At 42.3% G+C, this 12,477-nt stretch overlaps 1 protein-coding gene and 1 long non-coding RNA gene across 2 annotated transcripts; both read left to right on the forward strand.

The window, feature by feature from the left end:
• Positions 1-782: 782 nt before the first annotated feature.
• Positions 783-8,716, forward strand: LOC123064225 (uncharacterized). The gene is made up of 4 exons (XR_006430649.1): positions 783-913; positions 1,982-2,035; positions 4,173-4,276; positions 4,392-8,716. It is a non-coding gene; the product is annotated as an uncharacterized lncRNA (long non-coding RNA).
• Positions 8,717-8,961: 245 nt separating this feature from the next.
• On the forward strand, positions 8,962-11,372 carry LOC123064226 (probable transcriptional regulator RABBIT EARS). The gene is made up of 2 exons (XM_044487751.1): positions 8,962-9,537; positions 11,004-11,372. Exon 1 carries the CDS (start codon positions 9,109-9,111, stop codon positions 9,520-9,522), a length of 414 nt encoding a protein of 137 aa, XP_044343686.1. The 5' UTR covers positions 8,962-9,108; the 3' UTR covers positions 9,523-9,537; positions 11,004-11,372.
• The last annotated feature ends 1,105 nt before the right edge of the window (positions 11,373-12,477 follow it).

Here is a 12,477-nt window from a genome sequence, read left to right on the forward strand (position 1 = left end):
TTGATTTGTTATTGTATATATTAATATTTTTGTTTATAAATTTTGTCAAAGTTTACGAAGCTTGACTTTGACTAAAGCTAATACGTAAACTAAATAAAATAGAGGGAGTATCATGCATATATCCGTTGCCAGCGCTGATAAAATAAGTAGATGAGCCAGCAGTGCCGCCGTACGTCCAGCGGTCCAGGAGGCCAAGATCGAGCACTGTGTGCACAGTTGATGCATAGTGCTTCTCTTAGAAAGGACGATGTATACTGTAGATTGAGACCTGAGCAAAGTATGCCAGCTGAAGTGAAGTGTGTGTCTTGGCATGCATGCCGGGACAGACCGGGTCATAATTCAGACCTTGTCAGGACGTACGAACCGACGACGACACAACTGATCACTACGTTTGTGGAGGCATCTCCTTTTGGCCATGTGTAGGTTTTCTTGTTATGTGCCGACATATGGTACATGCATGTCTTGGCACTTGGCAGACTGAACGAAGAGGACAAAAAGAGGACTTATAATATTCATACAGGTTTGCTATTTCACATCTAGATGTGAAATAGCTATCTCACATCTAAATGCATAGCCATTGGATTTTGTCCTGTCTTTGAGATTCGCGCGTACAACTTTGTTCGTCCCGCTTCGTGCGCGCTCACGTCACTGGTGCCGTTGCCTGTCTCGCGGCCCGTTCTTTCCCGTGGATTTTGCGTAGCGGGCCGTTGTTTGTTGTGCTGGCGGGCCGTTTTTTGTCTCTGTGGGAGCAGGTTCGTGAATTAAGAGGGTGGCGATTCAGTTGTGTCCTCTTCACATCCTTCTCCTTCACGAGGCATTCATTTCGCCTCGTTCCCCATTCTCCTCTTCGTCAGTTGCTCCTGGAGGCGACGGCGACTTCTGGAGAGCTACAAGAAGAGAGAGACGCATTGGAGTGAGTTGCATCTGTTGTTCTCCCCTTTCTTCTCTTCTTTCTTCGTGTATGTGGTTTGCTCACAGATCTAGTATCTAGTTTATGGGTTGTTTTTGTGTGTTAATCGATCTAGGGTTCGTGCTTCCAATGCCTCCATGAGTTTGTTTATTTTTGTTTGTGTGTCCATCGATTTTAGGAAAGGTTTTTTGCCCGCTCGCAATCCCCCTGATTGTTAGAAGCACGAGGCTCCTTTTTTTTTGTCTGTGTTTTTCGATCTATCTAGTGGTGGGTGGAGCTGCTGGTGAGGTGAGGATTTCGGGTGTAGATAAGGATTGATAAAGAATTGAGTGTGTCACTGCTCATTTTTGTATAGATTATAGCCTCTTTTTTTGGTAGGTGGGGGTGTTTATTTCAGTGTTAGGGTTTGATGGATGGAGCAGATTTTTGTTCAATCTCTCTGATAGACTCACGGAGGATTCAGAAAGATTTTTTCAGTGCCATGTGGTGTGTAGTTTGTTTAATGGGGCCGATTTTACATGCTCTGCTAAATTCCCAGTAGATACAGATTCAGAAACATTAATGTTCAGAAAGATTCAGTGTTGTGATTCAGATTTTATATGCTCTGCTAAATTCACAGTAGATACAGATTCAGAAAGATAAATGTTCAGAAAGATTCAGTGTTGTGATTCAGATTTTATATGATCTGCTAGATTTTTTGTGTTTGTCTTTTTTGTGAGCATGTGGTCTACTTGTTGCAGGCTGAACTCAACTTTTCTAAGAGTTGTGAATCAACTTTTTTTATATGCAAACAACTGAATATAAATAGAGAAGCAACTCAGAGATGAATCAGCATAGACCATGTGTTTTTTGTTCAGGTTGATTTTTTTGGATTAGTGTTTTTTTGCTAGACTCAGTGGCAGATTTGTACATTTGTTTTATGTTTTAGCAGTATATAGTTGATATCTGTATTAGTTTTAGTATGTATGTTTTGACAGAGCTAGTTTTGATTTATATCAGTCAATGTTTTCATTCATTCTTTCTTTTTTCAGTCATTTGTTTTTGTGACATTTGTTTGTTTCTTTATGTCAGGTGGCGGCGATTGCTTGGGAGCGAGAAGGGGAGGGGGAGGAGAGGAGCAGCCAAGTATGTGGCGTTTTCCCATGATTTATGTGTTTTTTTATTTCTTCCCATTTTAGATTTAGTAAAATGTCATCTGTGTTTATTTTATGTGTATAGGTTAAAGTAGTGTGCACCGGTGGTATTAAATTAGTGTGTTAGTCACCGAATGGTTTTCCGAGCAAGCAATTTTCTACTTGTCATGTATTTGAGGAAGAGAGATATGACCCACCCCTGGTTTTGTATTTTTGAATGTTGGGGTTGATGCTATGTACATATATGTATGCATTTTTTGATTGAATCATGGGCTGCATTAAAACTGAAGAGTTGAGATTGAATTTGAATTGTACTTTTTCTCATAGCAGACTATGCATGCCTTAGTGTAGACGTGAAGATAAATTTCTACAGATTTGCTATTTTCACATCTAGATGTGAAATAACTATCTCACATTTAAGTCCAGAGCCATTGGATTTATTCCGTCTTTAGATTCGCGCAAATCGTTTTTTTGTCTCCGCTAGTACATTCTGTCGGGTTCGCTCGTGTTTTGTGGTCTGTTGTGCGGCCCGTAGTCGATGCTAGCAGCGGACCGGGGGCGGGTTTGTGGTGTTTGTTGAGCTAACGGGCCGTGTTTGTCCATCTCAGAGCAGTTTTGAAGAGGAGGGGGCGACCATCCTTTTTTCCCATCGCACTAGTTTCTCCCCGTTCCCCATTCCTCCTCAACAGGAGCTCCAGGAGGCGGTGATTTCTGGAGAGTGAGATGGGAGAGAGACGCAATTGGAGTGAGTTGCCCTCGTTTTCCTTGTTTTTTTGCTCTGTCCGGTTACTGTTCCTTGCTCACAGATTTAGCACCATCCTCTGTTATTTGTTTGTGTGTTCATCGATCTAGGTTTGCCCCTCAATTCTAGCCAAATGTGGGTAGGGTTCGTTACAGTTTAGCACGTCCCCTTTTTTGTTTGTGTATTTGATCTATCCACGGTTTGTTCCTCAAATTATCCAAATGTGGATGTGGATTTCAAGTAGATAAAGATTCAGCAGGTTGTTTTGGGCGATTTAGATTGAAAACAATAGGCAGTCTTTTGTATCTCCTGCTAGAAGTTTAGTATATCTTTGTGTAGTGTGCGGAGATTCAGTATCTCGTGCTAGAAATTCAGTATAATCTTGTGTAGTGTGCAGAGATTCAGTATCTTGTGATAGAAATTCAGTATAATCTTATGTAGTGTGCAGAGATTCAGTATCTCCTGCTATAATTTCAGCATAATCTTGTATCAATCATAGTTGATTTTTGTCTTTCAGTCTAGATCCATGTTCTTCCATTTTCCATGTCAGTACTTCTGTTAAGTTTTTGTCCAGTATAACAACTTATACATGTGTTTTTATTTTGTCTTAGTGAGTATTTGGATCAATGTGGCAGGCTAAAACCAATTTTTCAGTCTAGATATTTTTTTGTTTGAAAGAAAAGAGATGAACATAAATAAAGAAGCACCTCACGAATGCATCACCTTATACTTTTTTGTCTGTGTATTTCATCAATATAGGTGTTTTCTTTTTTCAGTTCACCCAAATGCGGGGAGTCGGGTGGATTTCAGGTAGTCAAGATTCAGTGTGGTGGCTGCGTAGTTTGTCTTTTAGTTCACCCGAATAAGTTGTCCGTGTTAGCTAGCTGAATCGTCGGGTAAACTTGGATATACTATACTGTATACATGTTTGTTTTCCTCCAGGAAATTCGCCTGTCATGCGAGAAACAGGTTTTTGCCTTTAAATGAGGCCGGTAGTTTTTAAGGTGGCTGGAGGCATTGAATGGATCTTTTCATCGTGTTTCCTTTTAGGTGACTGAGTTGTGTGTTGAACTTGTGCTGGTAGGCCTGAGCCCATGCTTATGCTTTTGAGCGGCACCTTTTTCTTCCTCTTCTTTTTCTTACCATGTGCATCCATCCTTTTTTTAAAGACTTCCAACTTCAGCAATAGGTTCAGAATGTCTCCGCCTTAGTTTTGATTCTAGGCAGAAGGTAAATTAGTCTGCTGCCAAACTGAGCTTTTCATTGGGCTACTAATTATTTTGGCTTTTATGAACATTCATTTGTTTTTTTGTAGGTTTTTACAGTATTTGTTATTTTTCCAGTACAAATGGCTCGGTTTCTGAAAAGAATCTTTTTATCCATGCAGGATGGTGTGCCCAGACTGTCATTCGCATTGCGAGAATGACAACAAGCAGATATTTTTTTGAATTGTCATTCGTGAGGGCTCCAAAGCCGCCCTCACCAACAGTGGTAATTTTCCTTTTGTTTCTTTTGTCGCAAATGTTTATTTTCATCTTTTTTTATATTTGCTAATTGTTTTGATTTTTTTTCAATTTTTCTTTTTCTTTTTTGTTGTTGTTAACAGAATATCCCATGCACAGCCAGTTGATATGCTGTCGTTGTGAATCTATCATTGACACACAATTGGGTTTTTTTCCGCTACAAGGCGTTGTCTTAGTTGCAAGTCCACCATCAACACACAACTATAGGCTTCCTACATAACGACGCTCCCAGTTTGCAGGTCCATCATTGACATGGAATTGTGGGTTTTCTTTCTAGTTGTTTTTACTCTAGTTGCAAATCTATCATTGACACACACTAGGATCTTTTTTGTAGTTATTTTTGCAAGTTGACCCTTGACTCGCAAGATTTTTTGTGTAGTCATAGTCGCCCCAGTTGCAAGTAGACCATCAACTTGCAACTAAGCTTTGTAGTTTTTTCTCATGCCACTTGCAAGTCGACCTTTGACTCGCAACTGGTTTTTTTGTGTAATCATAGCCGCCCTAGTTGCAAGTCCATCATCGACTCGCAACTCGGACTTGTATTTCTTTTTTCATGCCACTTGCAAGACGAACCTCGACTCGCAATTAGGATTTTTTGTGTAGTTGTAGTCACGCCACTTGCAAGTCCACCAACAACTTGCAACTCGGCTCGTAGTTTTTTCCACGTCACTTGCAAGTCGACCCTCGACTTGCAACTGGGTTTTCATGTAGTTGTAATCGCCGCAGTTGCGAGTGCATCATCAACTCGCAACTCGAACCCGTGGTTCTTTGTCTCATGCCACATGCAAGTCGATCCTCGACTCGCAACTAGTTTTTTTTGTAGCCGTAGTCAGTTGCAAGTCGGTCATCAACTCGCAACTAGGCTTGTACTTTATTGTTTCATGCCACTTGCACGTCGACCCTCGATGCGCAATTGAGGTTTTGTGTAGTTGTAATCGCCTTAGTTCCAAGTGCACCATCGAGTCTCAACTCGGCCTGTACTTTTTCTGTTTCATTCCACTTGCAAGTTGACCCTCGACTCGCAATTCAGATATTTTGTGTAGTTGTAGTCACGCCAATTACATGTCCACCATCGACTCGCAACTCGGCTCACGTCACTTGCAAGTCGACCCTCGACTTACAACTGGGGTTTAATGTAGTTGTAATCGCCCCAGTTGCAAGTCCACCATCGACTCGCAACTCGGACCCGTAGTTCTCGTTTCATGCCACTTGCAAGATGCCCATTGACTCGCAACTTGGGTTTTTTGTGTAGTTGTAGTCACGCCAGTTGCAAGTCCACCATTCACTCGCAACTCGGCTCGTACTATTTTGTTTTATATCACTTGCAAGTCGACCCTGGACTTGCAACTGGGGTTTCCATGTAGTTCTAATCGCCCCAGTTGCAAGTCCACCATCGACTCGCAACTCGTGCTGTACTTTTTGTTTCATGTCACTTGCAAGTTGACCTTCGACTCGCAACCAGGGTTTATTTGTGTAGTTGTAGTCCCCGCAGTTGCAAGTCCACTATCAACTCGCAACTCAGCCTGTACTTTTTGTTTCTTGCCATTTGCAAGTTGACCCTCAACTCGCAACTGGTTTTTTGTGTAGTTGTAGTTACGCCAGTTGCAAGTCGACCATCGACTTGCAACGCTGCTCGTACTTTTTTGTTTTAGGTCACTTGCAAGTTAATCCACGACTTGCAACTGGGGTTTCTATGTAGTTGTAATTGTCCCAGCTGCAAGTCCACCATCGACTCGCAACTTGGACCCGTAATTCTTGTTTCATGCCCACTTGCAAGTTGCCATTTGACTTGCAAACTAGGTTTTTTGGATAGTTGTAGTCACGCCACTTGCAAGTCAACCCTCGACTTGCAACTGGGGTTTTTATATAGTTGTAATCGCCCTAGTTGCAAGTCTACCATCTACTCGCAACTCAGACCCGTAGTTCTTTGTTTCATGTCACTTGCAAGTCGACCCTCGACTCTCAACTAGTTTTTTTGTAGTCATAGTCACCCTAGTTGCAAGTGCACCATCGACTCGCAACTCGGCTTGTACTTTTTTATTTCATGCCACTTGCAAGTTGACCCTCGACTTGCAATTGGGGTATTTTTTGTAGTTGTAGTCACGCCCCGTTGCAAGTCCACCATCGACTCACAACTGGGCTTGTAGTTTTTGTTTCACGTCACTTGCAAGTCGACCCTCGACTTACAACTAGGGTTTAATGTAGTTTATAATCGCCCCAGTTGCATGTCCACCATCGACCCGAACCCGTAGTTACATGCCACTTGTAGGTCGCCCTTTGACTTGCAAAATCAGTTTTTTGTGTAGTTGTAGTCACGTCAGTTGCAAGTCCACCAACGACTCGCAACTCGGATCGTAGTTTTTGTTTCACGCCACTTGCAAGTCAAATCTTGTCTTGCAACTTGGGTTTTCATGTAGTTGTAATCGCCAGTCGCAAGTCCACAATCGACTCGCAACTCGGACCCATAGTTCTTTGTTTCATGCTACTTGCAAGTCGACCCCCAACTCGTAACTGGTTTTTAGTAGTCGAAGTCACCCTAGTTGCAAGTCGACCCTCGATGCGTTATTGGGGTTATTGTGTAGTTGTAATCGCCCCAGTTGCAAGTGCACCATCGACTCGCAAATCGGCCCTATACTTTTTTGTTTCGTGCCACTTGCAAGTTGACCTTCGACTCGCGATTGTTTTTTTCTTTTTTGTGGTTGTGGTAACGCCAGTTGCAAGTCCATCATCGACTCGCAACTCGGCTCGTAGTTTTTTGTTTCACGTCACTAGCAACTCGACCCTCGACTTGGGGGCCAAAATGTTGAGATAGATAGGGTTCATATCTACTTGATATAGAGAGGATACAATTTATAATTTTTCTTCCCAAGCACTTTACTCATTTTATTTGTCCAAAAGAATAACCGACTTAAATCTTTGTTTCTACTGGACAAAAGGGATAACATGTTGACCACCAAGTGGAATTTATTTGTTAGTTAGTAAGAGAATTTGATGGTGTTGCAAACTCATGACCCTGAGAGGCAAATGAGTAAGGTGGAACTATCTGCAGAAATTGTTTTGCATTTGAAAAAGCCTCAGGTCAAACACCACTGCTGGGTACTGGGATGCACAGTCTACAATCAAAACAAAGCAGTAAGTTCATCTCATGTTTTTCCTGTCATAATTTTTTCATGGTCCCATGTGTATTTATGGATCAATATTTATTTATTTTTCTTTTTTGCCAAATCATACCTGAGTGCCAACGTAGTCCCCTGCATAGCTATCTTCATTTCCCGCGGTCATCAGTTTTTACAAAATTTAACATTATGCTTTTCTTCGCCTAAAGATTTTATGGATTGGAGGAGCACACCCCTAAGTTCTTTTTCTTAGGGGCAACATGCTAACATTTGTCATATGATGTTTTCTTTCTTATCTGGTGCCAACACTTTTTTGTGAACATGCATAATACACTGAGATGCAGTCAAATTCTAAGTTCTTCTTTCTTAGATGAAAAATTCTAAATTCGGAGTCAGCACTTTTTATTTTGTTCCCTAACAAGGTAATGATGCATCTTTTCCTCTTTCTTTTCCCTAGTGAGGCCAAATATATTTTCTTGATCAGGTTGTATATAGAAATGTAGTTATAGTTTTTCTGGGGAAGGCAATGTTTTTTGTTGAATAAATGGGAACAAATGCCGTCTGAAAGTAGTTGCATGCAAACTGGAACAAGGAGGTGTTTTTGTTCTGCTTAGAAAGACTTTGCTCTGATTTTTTTGACGACAAAAAACTGTTGAACTGTTGTGTGTGTTTTCCAGAGACCAGGACCATCATATGTTTGATGGAAAAAGAAAGGATAATCAAGAGCAAAAAATAAAGATCTACCATCAGAAATTATCTACAAGGTTGTACACGATCTTGCCAGAAAGGATCTATAAGGAGAGGCCAAATTTTGTACTTGGGTTTTTGCAACTTTTCGTCAGCCACCTAAGCTTCTTTTGCAACTGTTTTTTTTTTCTGCCAACAAGGCCCAGGACTCTGCGCACATGTAGCTCTTCTTTTTTGTCAAACAAACAAATAGACAAATAAAGCCCAACAAACAAGGTCCAGGGGGAAGAGGTAGGTCGGCTGGGTGGGGTTGACTGGCCAGACACAAACAAACAATACAAATAAGCGTCTATGTGTGTGAGGGTGATCGGGTGCAACCAGGCTGGTTGTTTGATTAGAGGATGATGACAGCTTAGATGTGAAATATTATCTCACATCTAGATGCAACATAGACAGACCCTTATTCATATGCTATGATGTTAATGAAGATCCTAATCCAGTGGTGCGCTTTGTCCGGACTACAATTTGAAAAGTATAAGCAACCAAAGCATGCTACGGTACATCGCAGTCTTTTGTTTTGCCAAGAAGGCCTGGTTTATTGTAAAATTCGCCAGAACTACAAAGCAGCCCAAACATAATATAAAATACATCGGGGTCATTGGACCACCGAGTGACTGCTATCGTCGTCACAACAAGCTGTCGACGTGGTGTTATCGCCCCTCCCTTAGCGGGAAGTCTCCGTGCACGTACCCCTAAGGACCTGCGCTTTGGAGACATAGTCCTGGTCATTGAACCCTTAAATTATAGCCAGTGGGGCCCACCAGCGGTAGACGTTGGTGCTCCTCGCAATAATTCGGCTCCCAGATTTAGCAAGTGGCACGCTTCCATCTATAAACTCATTCATTCCACACCCACGCAGCTCAGCTAGCTAGAGAGTGAAAGCCAGTACAGGAGAAGCAGAGCAAATATCTTCCCCCGGCCGGCCCTCTCTTCTCCGATGGATCAAGCTCTCCATGGCGCAGCTGCCTCCCTAGACCTGTCCCTGACCCTGGCCCCCGTGACACCGCCACCACCGGCAGCACCCCCGTCCTCCTCCTTTTGGGCTGAAGGAGACGCCGCTGCCAACCACGGCGGCCATGGCGGCCATGACGGCGAAGCGAGATCGAGGCGGCTGTTCTCGTGCCTCTTCTGCGACAAGAAGTTCCTCAAGTCTCAGGCGTTGGGGGGCCACCAGAATGTGCACAAGAAGGAGCGGGCCGGCAGCTGGAACCCTCACCTCTACCTCCAACCCGACCACGGCGACTGGCCGGCCGCCGCGGCAGCAAAGGCGCCGGCGAGATGGCCAGACGCGCGCCTTGACGACCACGGCGAGAAGCAGTTGCAGCAGCTTGATCTCAACCTCAAGCTTTAATTAGCTAACTCGTGCGTACGTTTTTTACTATCTTCCATTCCATCTTCTTATCCTCCTTGAACTAGCTAGTGTGTGCACGCATGTTCGTCCTGTACTATACATATACTTTGGTTTGTAGTATTACTATGGTCTTCCCTTGTCTCCGTGGGTTTTCACTGGAAAAGGACTCAAATGTATTATACCCCCTTTGATCCGTATTAACTGTCATTAATTTAGTATGAATTGTTGCCGATTTAGAGGGTGTTTGTTTCCAGGGACTTAAAAAAGTCCCTATAAGTCCCATCTAAACCAAACAGGAGGGACTTATAGGGACTTAAAGTGGGCATTTGGGACTTATGAAATAAGACTCTCAAGGAGGGACTTATAGGGACTTATAGTTGTAATATAGTCTTCTAGTCCATGTTAAGTCCCAGGAACCAAACATGTAGGGACTTTTTAGAGACGTGTGACTTATAAGTTGGGACTAAGAAAATTCCTAGGACTTATGAACCAAACAGGGCCTTAGTACAAAGGTGTACTAAATGAGTGACGATTAATACGTTACATCAACTCCGAGGTTACTCACAACAAAATCTGTCTCATCGATTTATCGGATATATATTCGCAAAAAGAAAGATAGAATAAAAATCCATGGTCAAGTTGCGCAGCTTTTGTTTCCATGGTCATTGTGAAACTGGACTTTGTGTTGTGTTCTTGTCATTTGTTGCTGGTTTGTGCGTCGAGTAAGCTGCGCGTGGTTGGTCTTGTAGCTATCAGGCAGTTTAGTGATGTTTGAGGACCGGATTGTCAATTTCAATGTTGGACTTCCATGTTGATGTGGATGAACTATTTAACAATTTCAATGAAATTGGAAGCTGATGTGCAAAAAAAAAAACGAGAAATTGGAAGCTGGCTGTCTTTTATCAATTTTGTTTGGAACCTTTATCTGCATGTCCATATTTTCGGGCCTTTTCCCCACCATACATTATGCATTTCCCCCCTAACTTTAGTTTATATATATGCACCGAGGAGCATCAATTCTTCAGGTTGTCTCAGCTGCAGCAAAAAAAATTAGCAAGAAGAAAGTTAACGGGTGTAACAGTCAAATGAAATGCATGAGCTCTTAGAGCATCTCCAACAGGCGCCCAAAAACTAGGCCGCACACTAAAATTCAGGTTTTTTTTTGGCGCCGGACAGCTCCAGCAGAAGCTGTAAAACAGTACACGTGTAAAAAAGGGTTGGGCGCGCGTTGAAAAACGCTACCACGTGCTGCAAATTTGAGGCGCGGAATTGCGCACGCTTCACAATTTACCCTGCGGGTTCTTTTGGACGAGTGTTTTTGGGCATCTGCTAAAGTAATGTTGGGGTCCGGCGCACTAAAAGTGTTACAGTGACGCGCTAAAATTATTTTTGGGCGCGGAATTTTTGTGCACCTGTCAAAGATGCTCTTAAGACTTTTCTCCCTGACTTGAAATGAAAGACTTTTCTTTACCTGTACAGAGAACGAAAGGAATCTCTTGGTGCCTGCATGGGCCATGCATGCAAAGCCGTACGACGTCCAGTGGTCCAGGAGGCCAAAGATCGAGCACTGTGGCCACAGTTGATGCATAATATTTTTCTTAGAAAGGACGATGTATACTATAGACTGAGGCTTGAGCAAAGTATGCCAGCTGAAGTGAAGTGTTTGTCTTCGCGTGCATGCAGGGACAGGCCGAGTCATAATTCAGACCTTGTCAGAACGTACTAACTGACGGCGACACATCTGATGAGTACGTTTGTGGAGGCATCTCCTTTTGGCCATGTGTAGGTTTTCTTGTTATGTGCCGACATATGGTACATGCATGTCTTGGCACCTTGGCTAGATTGAACGGAGACGACAAAAAGAGAAGACTTATATATGCTAATGATGTTGATGAAGATCTTATTCCAGTGGTCTGACTTTTGTCCGGACTACAATTTGAAAAGTATAAGCAACCTAGGCACACGTGTCGAGATTTTGATGGTACATCGCGAAGAAGGCTTGGGTTTATTATAAAATTCACCAAAACTACAAAGCACCCCAAATATAATATAAAATATATCGAGGTTCTTGGACCACCGAGTGACTGCTACTGTCACCACAACAAACTGTCGACGTGTTGTTGTCGCCGTTTCCTTACCGGAGCCAGAGTCTCCATGCACGTGCCCCTAAGGACCTGCGCGTTGGAGACATAGTCACGGTCATTGAACCATTGAATTAATCAAAACACCTGGCACATTGTCGTGAGAGTAATGGCTCCAGCCTGCCACAGTACTACCCACGTAATCCACGTGTCATAGCTACATTTTTTTACCTTTAACTTTCCTGAAATATGAAATCAAATGCGAGTAGGTCCTGATATATATATATATATATATATATATATATATATATATATATATATATATATATATATATATATATATTAAAAAATCCATTTTAGACAAGCGATATATACCAAAGCCTAGCAATTTGCGCCTTGGTATGCACACGCCGAGTATGTACTTAATGTTTTCAGTCTCATCTCGATGCGGCATTTGAGTCAATAAAATTACCTTTAGGAAAATGCTTGAATCAAACATCTGCCCAAGTTACTTGTCTATATAATAAGATCGGATGACGCCACCCTGAGTATGAGGGTGAAAGCGGGTGCAGCGGAATACGAGCCATATGTGATTGAGCTTTGGAGTAGGGAAACAAAAGGGGGAAATGTATATAGCATACCATCATTGAGTATGCTCTTAGATAGCTAAAATGATTGTATCTATATCGATGCTCCATGAATTGTGTATGAATGAAACTAGAGAATACCCGGCCCATGCGTTCCTGCAAGAATTGGCAGCAATATCTTTTAGGGAGATTTGGTTGCATGAAAGTGAAACTGAAATATACACGGTTTTATTGTACTGGTTATTGCATATCGGTAAAATAATTATTGAAATAGTGGGATTAAAGAA

This window comes from Triticum aestivum, chromosome 3B (assembly GCF_018294505.1).
Source record: "Triticum aestivum cultivar Chinese Spring chromosome 3B, IWGSC CS RefSeq v2.1, whole genome shotgun sequence".
In the NCBI taxonomy this organism is placed as follows: Eukaryota; Viridiplantae; Streptophyta; class Magnoliopsida; order Poales; family Poaceae; genus Triticum; species Triticum aestivum.

Coding starts and splice junctions, on each gene's coding strand:
- LOC123064226 (XM_044487751.1), top strand. CDS start 9,109: ATGGATCAAGCTCTCCATGGCGCAGCTGCCTCCCTAGACCTGTCCCTG.